At 37.2% G+C, this 18,976-nt stretch overlaps 1 protein-coding gene across 2 annotated transcripts in view; it reads right to left on the bottom strand.

Moving 5' to 3' along the window:
* Window positions 1-16,033: 16,033 nt before the first annotated feature.
* The window catches only part of ZBTB11 (zinc finger and BTB domain containing 11), a 32,147-nt gene continuing 29,204 nt past the window's right edge, over window positions 16,034-18,976 (bottom strand). For both annotated transcript variants that reach the window (XM_026492456.4, XM_057306711.1), the window contains exons 10-11: window positions 18,748-18,923; window positions 16,034-18,227 (exon numbers count right to left, since the gene is read on the bottom strand). In XM_026492456.4, coding sequence (XP_026348241.1) covers window positions 17,710-18,227; window positions 18,748-18,923 — 694 coding nt within the window. In that variant the 3' untranslated portion in view covers window positions 16,034-17,709. The remainder of the gene's footprint in view (window positions 18,228-18,747; window positions 18,924-18,976) is intronic.

Genomic DNA, 18,976 nt, shown 5'->3' with positions numbered 1-18,976 from the left:
ATTGTTGCTCTTGTCCAGATTGTTGGCCACAGTAATGGGAAATTTAAAATTAGTGTTTATTGGAGTCTATCTAACTTAGCACATAGTTCTATAGCATTATAATATCTGGGGTTGGAAAAGACTTTAATCCAAATCCTCTCTCTCCTTTACTGCTAGTGTTTTCTGTTCTGTGCTGTACAAAATCCTGCCAAGGCATATCTTTGAAAATCCCTAAGTGTTAGAAGGTATACAGAGTGTCCACCATCCATTGGCTCCATGTCATATGTTCGAAATGTTTATACGGCTTCTGCCCGGTAGGTGAGGTCCTAGCAAATAAAAAATTGAACTACATTTTAGAATTAAGATTCATTCCAGTTTGAATAATTACAAATGAAGGCTGTGGGTTTTCAGATGTTGTTCCTTAGCTCTAGTAATCAAGGTTAGCTTGACTTAGTGTGGAGGGAAGTTACTTTCCTGGTCAAGTGAAGGTACTTCTTTTGAATTTTAAACTTCATTTTGAAAAAATTTCAGACTTAACAAAACATTGTGAAACTATTACAAGGTATTTCCATGTTCTCCAAATGTTAACATCTTAAATTTAACTACGGGACAGTTGTCAAAATCAGGGAATTAACAAATACTTTAATATATTACCTTGTACTGTTGTTCTACAGACTTCTTTTCACATTTCACCATTTGCTCCTCTAATGTCTTGCTGGTCAAAGATCATTTCGTTATCACACATGGTGCAGTTGTCATCTGTCTGTTCAGTGCTTTAATCTGGGACACTTCAGTGTTTGTCTTTCATTACCTTAGACTTCTTAAAAAGGATAGGGCAATTATTTGTAAAAGATCCTCAGTTGGGGGTTTGCCTACTGTTTCCTCATGATTAAATTCAGTTTATGAATTTTTGGTAAGAGTAGCACAGAACTGTATGTCCTCAGTGTAGCAGCAAGTGCGTGATGTTAATTTGTTCTGTTGCTAGTAATGTTAATATTGATCACTTGCTTAAGGTGGTGTCTGCCAGATTTCTCCATTGTCAAATTACTGTTTTCTTTGTAATTAGTAAGTATATTGTGGGGAAATTCTTAGGACTGTAAGTACCCTGTTTCTCATACTGTTGCAGGTGTTCATGGTTCTTTTTTCTTCCCCCAAGGTTCTTTCCTGAAACAGTTGTTAGTGTAGTATTTGCCAAGTGATGGTGTGCTATTTCCAACATTTCTTCCACTTTTAGTAGTTGAAATTCTGCTATGAGGAAGTTTTTTTTCCGCCATTCATTATTTATTTATTTTATTGATAATGGGCCCGTGTATCCTTATGTTATTCTTTAGGTTACAACCCGTTACTACCATTATTTATTTTGTAACTCAGAATGTCCCAGATTTGCCCATGCAAACTCCTTCCAGTTGACCCTCGTGTCTTTTTTATGTCTCCATCCTTTTAATACTTCCTTAATTTCCTGTACCAAAAGATATACTGGACCCATCATGTATTTTCTCTTCTCCAGTCCTGGAATTAGTGATTTCTTTAAATGTCCATGGTTTCTTATAGAGATAATGGTCTTTAGAAATCAAAATCAGTACTAGATGCACTCATTGGTACTGAGGTTGAGGTATCATTGCTTCTAGCCTGCTTAACAGACTAGAAAATGTGTGTAATATACACATCTATATCGATTTCTAGATCGGTAAGTATGAATGTGTGTATGTATGTGTATACTGTATGTGTGTGTATCTCCATTAATTCATATTGATACTTCCAATACCAGACCAACACCAGAGTTCATTCTAGTTTTCCTATATTTGAAACTTTTATCCAACAGTAAGAAATCTGACTTTGACTATCTGTAATATGTTCACTTTTATTTGCCCAATTTTAGAACATATATAAAGTACATTCAGAATTACTAACCATACATCTACCAATGAAAAAACAGCCTACCAACCTATTTGTATATGTGTATAGTTGCTTTTTTTTAGTCTTACAGTGCATAATCAAAATATTGTTTTGCAAAGTAATTATGTGGGTTCTTTGTTCACCTTTACAGTATGGTTATGCTACTCATTTAACTTGTTTTTGTTTGTATTTCATAATGAATGCTGCCCATTCTTTGTTAACTTATGGGGGGGGGTTGTATGTAAAATATTAGCATAGTTCTAAAAGAACTATACAAAAAGTGTCACTCCTTCCTGTCCTTTCTAGCTCATTCTCTTTCTCCTAGCCTTTCTATCCTGTTTGCACCTATCCCCAGTAGGTAATCTATTTCTGATTTCTGTTTCATCCTTCCTGTGTCTCCTTTGAATAAATAGATGATTGGTTATTATTTCCCTTTTTTCCTTACATGATACGTAGCATGTTGTAGTTAACTCTCTCATATTTCAGTGGTGGTTTTCCTACTTCGCAGGATACCCTGGAAACTACCAGTTTATGGAGATCTTAGTCCAAAAACATTTTTAACAGCTATATAGTGTGAATATACTATAGTTTACGCAATTACTCTTCTATGTGTGGGCATTTAGGACATTTCCAGTATTTTGCCATTACAATGCTGTAATTGAATGACCTTGTGCATGTGTATTTTCATATCGTTGTGATGTATCTCCCCTTCAGGTAAATTCCCAGAAATAGGATTGCTGAGTCCAAATATAAGTGTATATGTACTTTTGTTAGATTTTGCCAGATTCTCCTCCAAAAGGGTTGTACCAAGTTTGTTTTTCCACCAGGAATGTATGAGAGTGCATGCCTCTTTTCACAGCCTTGCCAACAGGATGTTTAGGTCAAGCTTTTTAATTTTCGCCACATCTGATAGGTAAAAAAATGGTATTTCAGATCAGTTTTAATTTACATCTCTAGCTACGAATGAGGTAGGGTATCTTCTATATTTAAGGGTCATCTGAATGTCTTTATGAATAGTCTGTTCATGTAATTTCCATTTTACTATGGGTTTTTGGTCCTTTCTCAAATTTTAAGAATTCCTTATATACAGACTCTTTATCTTTGATGTATTATAGTTTTCCCAGTTAATTGTCTTTGGGCTTTGATTTTGGTGGGTTTTTTTGCAATGCAGAAAGCTTTCATTTTTTTATGTGGTAAACTCTGTTAATTTTTTATTGCCTCTCAATTTTATGTTAATATTTAGAAAGCCTTTCTCTATACTGATATTAGAGATGAATTTACCCATGTTTTTCTTGTGCTTTTGTATTCTTTCATTTTTTAAATTTAAGTAGATTCCTACTAATTTGGGGTATATTCTTGTGCATTTGTGAGATCAGGATCTAATTTTAGTTAACTGATATCTTTATGATAATAAGCCATCATAATCAAGAGCACTTTGCTTTTGTGTCTTTCAGGGGTGTTTTAAATTTTTTGTCATACAGGTTTTGCATATTTCTTGTAAGCTTAGTCCTAAGTATTTAATCTTTGTTGTTACTGAAATGGGGTTTTCTGTACCATTGTGTGCTGATTGTTTTAGGATATGAAGGCAATTTCTGTATATTCTGTGTCTTGCTATCTTACTGAAATCTTTTATTGAGTTTTATCATTGTTTCTCTAGGATTTTTCAGGTGTATTATTATATCACCTGCAAATAGAGTTGGTTTTACTTCTTTACCAATTTTTGTGCCTCTAATTCATTTTTCTTGTCTAACTGTATTGCTTAATACCGCTAGTAGTACAGTACTAAAAAGAGAAATAACAGGCACCCTTGCCTTATTCTTGTTCTCAGTGGAAATGTCTCTAGTGTTTTACCATTAAGTAAGATGCTGGCTTTAGGACTAAACATATCTTATCATGTTAAAAATATCTTTCAATTCCTATTTTCTGAAGTGCTTTTTGTCAGGGATGGGTGTTGAATTTTGTCAAAGGCTTTTTCAGGATTATATCAACAAGGGAAAACTAATACAGACGGTCCGCACCTTACCAATTGTTTGACTTATAACTTTTCAACTTCATGATGGTTCATTGTGATACTCGTTTGGGGCACATGTCTGGCTCAGTTAGAAGAGCATGTGACTCATCTCAGGGTCGTGAGTCCGAGCCCCACGTTGGGCATAGAGATTGCTTTAAAAAAAAAAAAAAAAAAGTACACGTTCAGTAGAAACCATACGTTGAATTTTGAATTTTTATGTTTTCCTGGGCTGGCAGTACGCAGCTAGTTCCCAGGTAGCCTTTCAATCACAAGGGTAAACAACCGATACACTTTAAACTATTCTGTACACATACAGCCATTCTGTTTTTTGCTTTCAGTGCAGTACTCAATAAATTACATGAGATATTAGACACTTTATTATACAGTAGACTTGCGTTAGATGGTTTTGCCCAACTGTAGGCTGTTGGTGGTGTGAGCACCTATAAGGCCAAGCTAAGCTATGGTGTTTAGTAGGGTAACTGTATTAAACACATTTTTGACTTAACATTTTTTCCAATTCCAGTGGATTTATGGGGATGTAACACCATTTCAAGTGAAGGAAGATCTGCATAAAGATAGTTAATGTGAGAACTCTGAGGTGTAGGTGATGTAGCAACTGCTGGGACAGTCTGCCACCTTAGGGCTCAGGGAGTAAGTGAACAAGGGAAAGATTTAACATCTTAGAGGAGGGACCCAGAGGCCAAATTTCAGATCTTTGAGGAGGAGAAGCTATGGCTGCTGCAGGGAAGAGCAGCGTACCAAGGTGCCCACCATTAACAGTGAAGACAAATTTTGGGAATCCCTGATTCAGCTGCATGACGAATCCTTGGTGATATGGAACTCCTGAGAGTAGCAAAGTGACATTGAAAGAATGTAAGTACTAATAGATGTTGAAACATTGGCAAATGATTAAAACAAATCTAACCGAAGATGCTTTTTTTTTTTTTTTTTCTTTTTAGAGTGAGAGATGGGGAAAGAGGCAGAGGGAGAGAGAGAATCTTAAGCATGGAGCACCTAACATGGAGCCTGACACAGGGCTCAGTATCATGACCCTGAGATCATGACCTGAGCCGAAATCAAGAGGCAGACGCTTAACTGACTGAACCTCCCCAGCGCCCCTGAAGATGCAATTTTTTTTTATTTAAAGATGTTATTTTTAAGTAATCTGTACACCCAGCATGGGGTTCCAACTTACAACCCCCAGATCAAGAGTTGTCTGCTGTGTGATGGAGCCAGCCAGGTGTTCCACTGAAGATGCAGATTGAGAATGAAAACGTGTCTCTGTGGAGACAGAATATATGGGAACTTTACTTTTCTGCTCAATTTTGCTATGAACCTAAAACTGCTCTTTAAAAAAGTTTATTAAAAATATGGTGTGAGCAGTGGTGTAACACAGAGAGTCACAAGGTGCCTCTTCACCATAATTATAATAGATAATATACCCCCCCAAATATTCTAACGACACTATTGTAATGCTGTGTGTGGATATTAACTTAGTCTGTGTATAAACATTCATACATATATAACCATACAAGCAAATTTTTCAAAACAGGATTTCAGTGTAGTTATACTCTCAGAGGATCACTTTGAGGAGAAAAAATGTCACTTTCCCAGCTTTTAAACATGGTTCTTCTTGGAGTGCCTGGGTGACTCAGTCAGTTAAGCATCTGCCTTCGGCTCAGGTCATGATCCTGGGGACCTGGGATCGAGTCCCACATCAGGCTCCCTGCTCAGTGGGGAATCTGCTTCTCCCTCTCCCTCTTCCACTCCCCCTGCTTGTGTTCTCGCTCTCTGTGAAGTAAATAATGAAATCTCTTTTTTAAAAGCACTACTTAAAAAAAAAGAAAAACAACGTATTCTCATTCTGTCCCATTTAAATACTATGGCAGGCATTGGTTATGTGATGCCCTAAAGAAGAAAATTGGGAATCATCACTTTTACCAGAGCCCTTGCTTTCTCTGATAGGAGTAACTTAAGACAAAGCAGCTGCTATTTGGTGCCAACTTTTTTTTTTTCCCTCAAATTTTTATATAAATTCTAGTTTAACATATGGCCTTGCCATCTTTTAATAAGGTATGCTGGTAGTGCCGCCATGTTGAAATGGAGAATTCTAAGTGCAATCTCTTGTCCTATACAAAGTTACTTTCATTCCTCTTGTGGTTTCTTTGCTACAGACAGGGAGCCATTAGAAAACCAGGGAGTTTCAAGATGAAGGGCAGTTTTAAATAATCGAAGTAATGGGTGTAAGATAAAAAGGATAATCGGGCAAGCACGGGAGCTAGGAAAGCAAGATATAGGTAGCATGCTCCATGAATGAGTTTATAAAAGCTTAGAATGGTATGTTTTTTAATTAGCAGTAATGAGTTGGAAGTAACATCAGAGACATGGCTAAGGAGTGCAGTGGTTGCAGCAGTGATGGGAGATGGAAGCATCCAGATGACCGGGGAGAATGGTAGGTGTTGAAGAGGGGGAAATTGACAAATATATGTAGGGTAACTTTTAAAGTTTCTAAGAAAAACTGCCAGCCAGAATTTAGGTAAGTAGCAGATGATGACAGAAAATCCATAGATGGTTTTCTTTTCTTTTTTTTTTTAATTAAATTTGATTAGTTAACATAATGTATTATTAGTTTCAGAGGTAGAGGTCAGTGATTCATCAGTCTTCTACCTAGTGCTCATTACATCACGTGCCTTCCTTAATGTCCATCACCCAGTTACTCCATCCCCTCAACTCCCCCCCTCCAGCAACCCTCAGTTTCTTATGATTAAGAGTCTCTTATGCTGGGGCACCTGGGTGGCTCAGTCAGTTAAGCATCTGCCTTCAGCTCAGGTCATGACCCGAGGGTCCTGGGATTGAGCCCCATGTTGGGCTTTTTCCTGCATCTCCCTCTCCCTCCACCCACCACTTTGCCTACTTGTTCTCTTTCTCTCTGTCAAATAAAATCTTTTTTTAAAAAAGTCTCATAGTTTATCTCCCTCTCTGATTTCATCTTGTTTTATTTTTTCCTCTTCCCCTATGATCTTTTGTTTTTTAAATTCCACATGAGTGAGATCATATGATGATTTTTTTTTCTCTGACTTATTTCACTTAGCATAATACCCTTTAGTTCCATCCATGTTGTTGCAAATGGCAAGATTTCATTTTTTTGATGCCTGAGTAGTATTCCAGTGTGTGTGTGTGTATCACATTTTCTTTATCCATTCATCTGTCTATTGATATCTGGACATTGCTGCTATGAACATTGGGATGCAGGAGCCCCTTCGGATCACTACATTTGTATCTTTGGAGTAAATACCCAGTAGTGCAAGTGCTGGGTCGTAGGGTAGCTCTACTTTCAACTTTTTGAGGAACCTCCATACTGTTTTCCAGAGTGGCTGCACCAGCTCGCGTTCCCACCAACAGTGTAGGAGGGTACCCCTTTCTCCACATCCTCGCCAACATCTGTTGTTTCCTGTGTTGTTAATTTCAGCCATTCTGACTAGTGTGAGGTGGTATCTCATTGTGGTTTTGATTTGTATTTCCCTGATGCCGGGTGATGTACAGCATTTTTTTCATGTGTCTGATGGCCATTTGGATGTCGTCTTTGGAGAAATGTCTGTTCATGTCTTCTTCCCATTTCTTGACTGGATTATTTGTTATTTGGGTGTTGAGTTTGATAACCCATAAAGGGTTTTCAGAGGGTACTAGGATATTTGAGGGAATGTGGTCAACGTGAAGCCTGATTGTGTAATGGTAAGTACCATTGGTGTGGGAGTTGTTAAGACTATTTCTCTTTTGTCTGTTTCTACATCTTTCGAGTGGGATTATATGTATCTGTACACAGTTCTATAGCTTATGGAGTAGATGCCCATGAAGTAGAAGACACTGCCAAGAACTTCAGTGTCCCGTCCAGGCAAACTATGGAATAATAGTTAAAACGATACACAAATAAGCTAATGGGGGAAGAAAATGGGATCTTGTTTGTTTGTTTGTTTGTTTGTTTATTTAAAGTGGAGGAGGGGCAAAGGGAAAGGGAGAAAGGATCTCAAGCAGACTCTGTGCTGAGTGTGGAGCCGGACGCGGGGCTGGATCTCACAACCCTGAAATCATGACCTGAGCTGAAACTGAGCATCGGATGCTTAACTGACTGAGCCACCTTAGGGCCCTGAAATCTTTCAAAAAGGAGTATGGAACAAGCAGGGCAAAAAAGGGAAAATGGCATATTCATATGCAAATGTGTTGGTAATTATGCCCTACTTTTTAATTGGACTAAATATTCGTATGGAAAGAAAGACTGGCACCTGGATTAAAAAAACAGGACAACTATATGTATAGGAGACCATACCTTAAATATGAGAACATGGACAGGTTGAAAGCATGATGGTAAAATACACCATATGAATACCAAAAAAGCTGATGTTGCTATTTTAATTTCAGCCAAAGTAGACTTGGAGCCAGGAGTATTACAAGGGACACTTCAATTTATCCTTTCATAATGATAAAATGTTTAACCAGGAACTATATATTTTATGCACCTAATAACACTTTAAGATGTATAAAGCAAAAATTGTGAAAATTAAAAGAAATAGGCAAATCCACATTCATACAAGGATATTTTAATAAGCTATTCTTAGTAACTGATAGAACAAACCAAAAAATAGATCAGTATGGGTACAGAGTATTTGAACAAAACTAATATTTTGACCTAATTTACATATTAAAACAATGCCCAAAATAGAGAATATTTTTACATTCTCATGAAACATTTGCAAAAATTGATGATGTGCTTGTTCATGAAACAACCCTCAGTATATTTCAAAGAATGGAATATATACAGAATATGAAATCAATACCAAAAGATTTAAAAGTCCGTGTTTAGAAATAGAGTAATATTCTAAATTACGTGTCAAGGAATTATGAAAATTTAAAAATACTTTGAATCTTCAATAATAGTGAAAGAATACCATATCCAGATATGTAGGATGCTGCTGAAGTTGAGCTTAGAGAAACCTTGGAACATAGATTACATGGCAGTAATGTATCAGTGTTAATTTCCTGACTGTATTGCAGCTATTCAAAAGAATACTTTTAAGAAATACATAATAATTCAGATGCAATGAGGCATCAGGTTGACAAGTTACTCTAAAAATTCTCAAGAGGGGCACTTGGGTGGCTCAGTTGGTTAAGCGGCTGGCTGCCTCATCATCTTGGCTTAGGTCAGGATCTCTTGGGTCATGGGGTAGAGCCCCCGCGTAGGGCTCTGTTGAGGAGTCAGCTTGAGATTCACTCTCTCTGCCCCTCCCCCACACTGGAGTGCTCTCTCTCTCTCTAAATAAATCTTTTTTTTTTAAAGATTTTATTTATTTATTTGACAGAGAGAGACAGCCAGCGAGAGAGGGAACACAGGCAGGGGGAGTGGGAGAGGAAGAAGCAGGCTCCCAGCGGAGGAGCCTGATGTGGGGCTCCATCCCAGAACGCCGGGATCACGCCCTGAGCTGAAGGCAGATGCTTAATGACTAAACCACCCAGGCGCCCCTAAAATAAATAAATCTTTAAAAATAAAATGTCTCAAGAAAAAAATTACGTATAATTTTTCTGTGAGTTTGATTATTCACAATTATATACATATGTTTGTTTTAGAGTGTATGTGCACGTGCACACACATGCTTGCCAGGCTGTGTGTGGGGCTGTGAGGGGCGGAGCAGGGGAGAAAGTCTTAAGCAGTTTCCACGCCCAATATGAGCCCAATCTCACGACCTTGAGATCTGACCTCAGCCAAAATCAAGAGTGGGACGCTTAACCACTGAACCATCCAGGTGCCCCCCAAATAAGGTATTTTTAATACTATTTTCCTTGTGCTGTACTTTTCATCTCCATGACTGACTTATTTTATAACTGGAAGTTTGTACCTCTCAATCACCCGCACCTATTTTTCCTATCCCCTGGCCCCTCCCTTCTGGGGAGGAATTACTGGATCATATGGTATTTCTATGTTTAGTTTTTTGAGGAACCTCCATACTGTTTTCCACAGTGGCTGCACCAATTTACATTCTCAGCAACAGTGCACAAGTGTTCTTTTTCCCCACATCCTTGCCAACATTTATTTCTTGTGTTTTTGATTATAGCCGTTCTGGCTGGTATGAGTTGATAACTCATTGTGTCTTTAATTTGCATTTCCCAGGTGATTAGTTATGTTGAACATATTTTCATTTGTCTGTTGGCCATCTTTATGCCTTCTTTGGAAATAGGTCTATTCAGGTCCTCTGCCTATTTTTTAATTGGATTGTTTCTTGGTGTTGAGTTGTATAATGTCCTTATTTATTTTGGATAGTGACCCCTTATTAGATATATCATTTGCAAATGTCTTCTCCCATTCACTAGGTTGCCTTTTTGTTTTGTTGATGGTTTCCGTTGCTCACCAAAGCTTTTTATTTTGGTGTGTCCCAAATAGTTCATTTTTGCTTTTGTTTCCCTTGCCTGAGGAGATACATCCATGATTATTAATGCCTATGTCCAAGAGATTAATGCCTACACTTTCTTGATGCAGTTTCATGGTTTCAGGTCTCACATTTAGATCTCTAATCTGTTTTGAGTTGAGAAAGTGGTCCAGTTTCATTCTTTTGCATAGTAGCTATCCACTTTTCCCACCCTTTGTTAAAGAGACCATCTTGCCCCATTGTATATTCTTGCCTCCTTTGTCATTGATTAACTGACCATATAGGCATGGGTTTATTTCCAGGCTCTCTATCCTGTTACATTGGTCTATGTGTCTGTCTTTGTGCCTGTACCATACTGTTGATTACCACAGCTTTGTAGTATACCTGGAAATCTGGGATTGCGATTCCTCTACCTTTGTTCTTTCTCAAGGTTGCTGTAGCTTTTCAGGCATTACAAATTTTAGGATTATTTGTTCTAGTTCCATGAAAAATCCTGTTGGTATTTTGTTAGGGATTACATTGAACCTGTAGATTGCTTTGTGTGGTATGGATATTTTAACAATATAAATTTTTCCTATTTATGAGCATGGCATATCCCTCTATTTGTGACATCCTTAATTTCTTTCACCAATGTCTAATAGTTTTCAGAGTATAGGTCTTTTACCTCCATGGTTAAATTTATTCCTAGGTATTTTATTATTTTTGGTGCAATTGTAAATAGGGTTATTTTCTTAATTTTGCTTTCTCCTTCATTATTGGTGTATAGAAACAATAGATTTCTGCATATTAATTTTGTATCCTGCAACTTTACTGAATTCATTTATTCTAATAGTTTTCTGGTAGAATCTTTAGGGTTTTCTTTGTATAGTATCATGCCATCTTCAAATGTTGACTGTTGTACTTCTTCCTTGCCAACTTGGATGCCTTTTATTTTTCATGTCTGATTGCTGCTGCTAGAATTTCCAGTACTATATTGAATAAATGTGAGGGTGGACATCCTTGTCTCGTTACTGATCTTAGAGGAAATGCTTTTAGTTTTCACCATTGGTATGTTATCTGTTGGTTTTTCATATATGGGCCTTATTATGTTGAGATATGTTCCTTCAAAGAACCCACTTTGTTGAGAGTTTTTACCATGAAGAGATGTTGCATTTTGTTAGATGCTTTTTCTGCATCTATTGAAATGATCATACTTTTTTTCTCTTGTTAATGCTGCATTATCACATTTATTGATTGGCACGTATTAAACCACCTTCATATCCCTGGAATAATTCCTGCTTGATTGTGGTGAATGATCTTTTTTTTAATACTTTTCTTTTTTAAGTAAACTCTACCCCCAACAGGGGTCTCAAACTCATTACCCCAAGATCAGGAGTCACATGTTCTTATCAACTGAGCCAGCTAGGTGCCCTGGTGAATGATCTTTTTGAATTCTGTTTGCTAGTATTTGTTGATGGTTTTTTGCATCTGTGTTCATCAGGGATATTGGCCTATAGTTGTTTTGCTTTGGGATTTTTGTGTGTGTGTTTATTTTGTTTTATTGTTGCTGTTTGTAGCATCTTTGTCTAGTTTCAGATTTTCACTCTGAGATGGGAAAAAAGACAAGGATGTCAACTATCACACCTACTTAACATTGTACTGGAGGTCCTATAGAAAGCAATAAGGCAAGCTAGAATTGGAATAGGAAAAATAAAACTTATTTCCAAATAACAGTTGGGTATGGAGACGGTCAAAACTAAATTAATAAAGGAATTTAGAAAGGTAGTTGAATAAAAGGTCTTATTTCAACTATGTCAGAAAATTTTAAACATTTCACCTTTTAGAATGTTTTGCTCTAGCTTTTTGTAGACAGCTTTATCAGATGAAAGTTCCCTTAACATACAAAAGTGTTTTGTATTTTTATATACCAATAAACTGAAAAATAAAAAATAACATTCACAATTGCATAAAAATATATCTAATAGGTTTATACAAACAAACATTTTGAGAGATATTAAAGATGACTTACATAAGTGAAGAAATATGTTCATGGAATGAGAATTCAGTTATTAGAAAGATATCAGTTCTCTCCAAATTGATCTAGAAGTTCAATACAATTCTAGTCAAAATCCCAACGGGATTTTATTATAGAAATTGGTAAGTTCATTATAGAATATACAAGCAATCTGAAATAAGAACGAAGTGGGAGGATTTACTCTATCAGATATCAGAATTATTATAAACCTACAGTATTAAGACAGTATGGTCCTAAGTACTGTAAGGAAATAGTATTGTTGCAATTTGGTATTGCAAAGAATTGGTACTAGAGTACAGAAATCAAAGAAGCAGAATAGATTCCAGAAAGAAATCTACATATGCATGTACCCTTGATTTATACGATGGCATTGCTGAACAGTGGAAAAAAATAGGTGTATTCAGAAAATTGTGTGCACAATTGGAAATCTATACTATCTAAAAAAAGCTTAAGGTGCACCTGAGTGGCTCAGTCGGTTAAGTGTCTTCGGCTCAGGTCATTATCCCAGGGTCCTGGAATCGAGCCCTGTATTGGGCTCTCTGCTCAGCACGGAGCCTGCTTCTCTTCTCCCTGTGCCTGCCACTCCCCCTGCTTGTGCTTGCTGTTAAATAAATAAAGACTTTAAAAAAAAAAGAAGCTTGATGTCTACCTCTGTTTCAGATCATAAATCTAAATATAAAAGACAAAGGTATAAAGCTTTTAGAAGATAAAATAGGGAAATATAATCTTTGGGCAGGGAAAGATCGTAAAAGGACACAAATTTATAAACTGGACTACATTAAAATTAAAGACTTACATTCATTAAAAGATACCATTAATAGAATGAAAAGACAAGCTCTAAAATAGGAGATGGCAATTGCAAAACAGCTTGTTTTCAGAAAGAAAAGAGACAACTAAAAAATGCATAAGGTATTCAATTGCCTCACGAAAATGCTATTACATGGCCAACGAATACATGAAAAGGTGTTCAGTCTTCTGGGAAGTACAAATTAAAGCCATACGGGATATTAAGCACATTCATCTCAGCATGGCCAAAGTAAGTGATAAGTAAGCATGCAGAGCAACCACCACTGTGAGAGTCAATTGGTATAACCTCTGGGAAATATTTTGGTTCACGAATCCAAATATCTCAAATTCTACTCTAAGTTATGTATCCAACAGAAATGCACACCCATGTATATACCAAGAGGATAAAAATGGTCCTGCAACATTCCTCAGGATAACCCCAAACTGAAAATAACCCAAATATCCATTATCGGTAGAATGGTGAAGTTGGTATATACACATAAGTTTTTTTGCAGAGCACACAGGACAGACAGACACAGCGTTTAAAGTGAACCGAATACATCCAACCAGCAAGGTAAGAAAAGATGAATGGAAAAGGGAAGCAGAAATGAGCACCTATGAAGAACCAATCGGAAATACTAGGATAAGAAATGTAATTTTTAGGGGCGCCTGGGTAGCGCAGTCGTTAAAGCGTCTGCCTTCGGCTCAGGGTGTGATCCCGGCTTACCGGGATCGAGTCCCACATCGGGCTCCTCCGCTGGGAGCCTGCTTCTTCCTCTCCCACTCCCCCTGCTGTGTTCCCTCTCTCGCTGGCTGTCTCTCTGTCACATAAATAAATAAAATCTTTAAAAAAAAAAATGTAATTTTTAAAATGAAGAATAGACAATTGAGTAAGAACAGTTACAGATCAGGTTGAGGAACTCCAAGGAGGTTATCGGGAAGCAAGAAAAAGAAGGGGAGAATGAAAGAGGTATTGAGGGTAGAAATAAAACTTTCGGAAATAAAAAGTAATCAGAAGGGAAAATATTTAAAGAACACTATTCGGTTTCCAGAGTTTGGAAGAGATCAAAATACATGAAACTCCACTTGATAAAATGTAACAAACTCCTTTGAAAATCATAATACCAAGTTTGTAAGAAAGGGAATGTCCTAGAGTCCCCAGGTAAGAGAAAATGGAGTTGAACTTGTAGTGGCCTTGTGGTAGATGGGATTGGCAGTTTCAGAGCGGGGGTTTTTGACAGCTAAAAGGCAACGAGATCAGGATTTAGGTCTACAGAAATTGGAAAAAGAATTAAACGTAATACTGAGAACACGGGAGCACCTGGCTGGCTCAGTTGGTAGAGCATGCAACTCTTGATCTCAGGGTCGTGAGTTCAAGCCCCAAGATGGGCAGGGAGCCTACTGAAAAAAGAAACAAAGAGCTACATCTTCAGTGAAAGAACAGTCAAGAAAAAAACTCAGTTCACCAGTCCAGCAGATAAGGATACTTGTTTGTCGGTGGGCAAAAGCCTCCCTTGAAGATTTAGAATAGCGAGTGTGCTCTCAAACTTGCCTGAAGTTCGAATTGACAGGTGCTGGTCCAGGAAACCAGTCTGAGAATTAACATGAAAATGGTACCTAACCATGAACACTCTTGGAGCAACCCAGCAGATGCAAACACAAAACCTCAGCCTATGTGGGCGGCACAGGCTTCCAAAAGATGAGGCCCTACTGGAGAGGAGTCCATACTCCCAAATCCGTGAGGCTCTCGAGGAAAAATCCAACGAACAGCAGTATTTAAACCTCAAAACATCAAGTAATAGACTATAAGTCTGGTATAAACTGATTAAATAAGTTACTTATGCATCTTTGCTCCCCAAGCTTCTACAAACTCGCATTGATCAACATATAGGATCAAAAGGAAGCAATGGCTTTTATTATGTATGTTCCAAACGTAAGATGTAAAACTGTTTAGGAACTTCCAAGAGATTACAGGTTTGACAAGAAGAATCGTGAGCAGGAAACATCATGCACAGTGTACACCAATGCACTAAAAACGACAAAACACTGAGGGTTTGGATGTGCTCTAAGTCTAGCAGTTTAGGCAACCCTGTGAAATTCTGTATACAGCCGCTTTTAATAAAACAGATTCAGATCCATGTTAGAGAATTCATTGATTGCTATCAATTCATACATTTCAGTGACTAACAGCAATGACTCAAACTGCTTGGCAGCAGGAGTTAAGAAGTACATTTAACCAGGGGTACCCACACAATTAGGGGAGAGTCACCTGACAAGCCAATGTGTCTTTTTTTTTTTTTTTTTTTTTAAGATTTATTCATTTGACGGAGACAGCCAGCGAGAGAGGGAACACAAGCAGGGGGAGTGGAAGAAGCAGGCTCCCAGCAGAGCAGGGAGCCCGATGTGGGGCTCGATCCCAGGACCCCAGGATCACGCCCTGAGCCGAAGGCAGATGCTTAATGACTGAGCCACCCAGGTGCCCCGCAGTGCGTGTTTCTAAAAAGGAATTGTGAATTAAATATAGACGTTTCCCTCATGGCAATATAAAACTGAATTTCTGCAACTTTAACATGTTTCTAACATGGAATTATGTAATTCTACACATCTTTAAAAAAGTCATGCCCAACATGGGGCTTGAATGCACAAAGTCAAGACCAAGAGTCACATGCTGTACCGACGACGGAGCCAGCCAGGCGCCCTGTAACTCTACATGTTTGAATTATCCGAAGTAGGCAGTAAGTCACACTACTTCCAATTTTGTGGCAAAATTATGTTTACAAGTAAGAAGCTCTAATATTATTGTTTTCACCCAATGGTTTTTTTTTAATGTATTCTATTCCCCTTCCCTTTAAAAATGGATTAACTTTAATAACATATCAAATAACAGCAACTGATTTATGAATAGAAAAGTGACAAGCTCAACTCCAAAGCTTATGCTTTTAAACAAGATTCAACATCTTTTATTTACAATTTTTGACATACATTAATGGTCTTATACAACCAACTAAATCTAATAACAACAGTGAAGATGGAACATAAAAGACACAATTCCAAGTCAGGGTGAAATACGTTTTCACTAACTGAAAGGTACGATAAACAAGCAGCCAATATAAAGTTACAGACTGTATGTCAATTCACTTAAAATTGAAAGTCAGCCACACAGCTACAGAAACAATGGGAAATTTGCAAATGCAAATATTACATATGCAGGTACAATGCATGCATGGCGTCATATTTAGTCTTTACCTTTTAGCCATTTTTTAAGTAAACTGGAATAAGTATCTTAATAATATATGTACATCAAGGCACATTCTTTTCTTGTGCTTTAGGAATGATTTACATGTGATTTGCTTATATCTTCATTTTATATCTTATATTAGCTTCTAATACTTAAAAAAGTTTAATTTTAACAATTATAGTTTGAGTGGTAGATTCCCACACGAGAGAAATGTGGCATCTCCCCCATGGTTATTCTGAAGATCAGAAAACTGGATAGCGTCTAGGAGTGGGAATTTAAAAATCAAAAACACAAATTAATATAATTCTCAGGTAACTTTTAAAAATAATTTACTTTCAACAATTTGGTGGACCATAATCATTTAACTTCTTCAAATAGTATACTAAAATGAGGGCTCAACTGAAGACTTTTCAATATTCTGAAGTTACTTGACAATTATACGGTATCCACAGGACCGCTGTAGAGGTCTATATTGCTATCCTATTTCTAAAGCAGTTTTTCAACAAAATTGAACAATTAAACATGATACAAAAGCTGCAAACATACCAAATCTAGTTTTAATTTGTTCATTGTTCAGCAAAAGAATGAGATTTTTTTCATTCATTGTCCCATGTTATCAAGGAGAAATTTCCCATCAACAGTGTTTAATAACAGTGTTCTTTGCTCATGGTCAATTTACTTGCCTTGAAGAGATAGTATATAGTAAGGCTTTAATAGGCATTTCATGCATTTTAATGGCATTTAAAAAATCAGCTATTTATTTAAGGGTTCCCCATATAGATAAGTATACTGTGCAAACTTGATTACAACATGTAACTCATTAAGTGCTTTAAAATAGAATAAATCCCTGACTTATAAGGGGTTAAAATAAATAAGAAGTCAAGAATCACAGATCTGAAGCATTTTAAAAATGTAATATACCTATGCATCCTACTAAAATGCTTTATATTAGATTTTTTTTTAAACCTATAAACAGGGCAAATGAAATCACAGAACCTCTCTATTTTGAGAATAAAAGAGAAGAAGATCTGACTAGTGCAGCCTTTTAAACTCAAAGTATATAATGTCAAAATGCAAGTGAAACTATACAGTTTTTAATTTAGTACAATCCTTTATAAACATTAATTCATAAAAAGTACACCATGATATAAACCAATGCCATCAAGTAGATTTGTTTTCAATTTCTTTACAGTAAATAGACTTTTCAACAGACACCATTAGCCAGACAAACCGTTCGGAAATGTTCAAACATCACCAAACAGCTCAGAGCCTTGACCTACCAACTCCAGGCAGACAGTCACATAGTACTGTAAACAGATGTTCCGTGAGTTCAGTATACATGTCACTTCTTTTCTCTCTATAGCTATAGTCATTCTGCTTCTGAAATGTGTGCCACCTCCACTTCAACAGTCTGAATAGCTTCTGCCACTTCCGAGAGCTTCTGTCCTTGCTGTTGTGCCAACACATAATTAACCACTTGCATAATGCTTTGGTCAGAGAGCGTGGACACTGATGGACACTCTTCCGTAGCCGCAACAGCTTCCAGCGCTTCCATGGTGTCTCCCGTCACCACCACCGTCTCCAGTTCTTGAGGACCACTGTTTTCTTGTTCCTGCATGTCTGCTGTTAAGATACTAACAGCATGCTCCACTTGAGTTCCTTGGTTATGAAACTGAAGGGTATCTTTTTCCAGCATTATTTTGCAAGGCACATAATCTCTATGGAATTTAGTCATATGTTTACGGAGTGTTCGAGCATCTATGTAGGCTTCGCTACATACCGGGCAGACATAGGGCCGTTCGCCAGTATGTGTTCTGACGTGGCGTTTTAGAGATCGGGCATCAGCCCAAGCTACTCCACATGTTAAGCATTCAAATGGCTTAACCCCTATTAAAAAAGAGGGAGACAGAGAGAGAAGTGTGTGTGTAAGGTACAAGTAGCAAAATATATTAAAGTTCCTTGATAAATAATGCTTTTCTTTAGGTACAGTAGCCCATAACCCCTTCTATCTGGACTATGGCAATCTTTTATTTAGGACCTAATGGTATACCTTAGAATAAACTAGATTCTGCAATACAATCTCTCTACAGGTGTATCAGGAGATAGAAGTTACTGAGAGACAATTTTGAGTTTCCTATAACCTTAGGATAAGGTAACAGAAGCTTCCAATAGTCCAGCTGACCTACAATACCAAGCTCACTAAAAAAGAAACCTGTCTACATACACAATAACTAGGCACCCAGGTTCAGGATCACCTCAATCACTTGAATAAATATTCCATAACATGGGATTAAACTCTTATCAAAGGAAGGTGAGGTAACAGACAAGAGGCCTAGTAAAGGGAGAGTCACTATTGGATTGGCTTTTTATCCTACTTAAATATATACATAATATTAAGTACAGGTACCTTCATGGTTGTTCATGTGTCTCCTATACTCTCTTAGCTGAGTGAATTTTCTTCCACATTGTTCACACACCCGTTCCAGGTTCTGCTTTGCTCTTCCTTTTTTTCCATGGGTAGCCTTCTTTACGTGCCTTCTGAACAATGCTTTCTCATAAAATTCTTTGCCACATATATTACACCTATAATGGGGGTAAAAAAAACACCTAAATTATTTTTTCCAAAGCACCAGCAT

The sequence above is a fragment of the Ursus arctos genome, unplaced genomic scaffold, assembly GCF_023065955.2.
Source record: "Ursus arctos isolate Adak ecotype North America unplaced genomic scaffold, UrsArc2.0 scaffold_4, whole genome shotgun sequence".
Classification (NCBI taxonomy): Eukaryota; Metazoa; Chordata; class Mammalia; order Carnivora; family Ursidae; genus Ursus; species Ursus arctos.
Note: the sequence above shows the minus strand (reverse complement) of the source record. Positions and strands in the feature narration are given on the sequence as shown.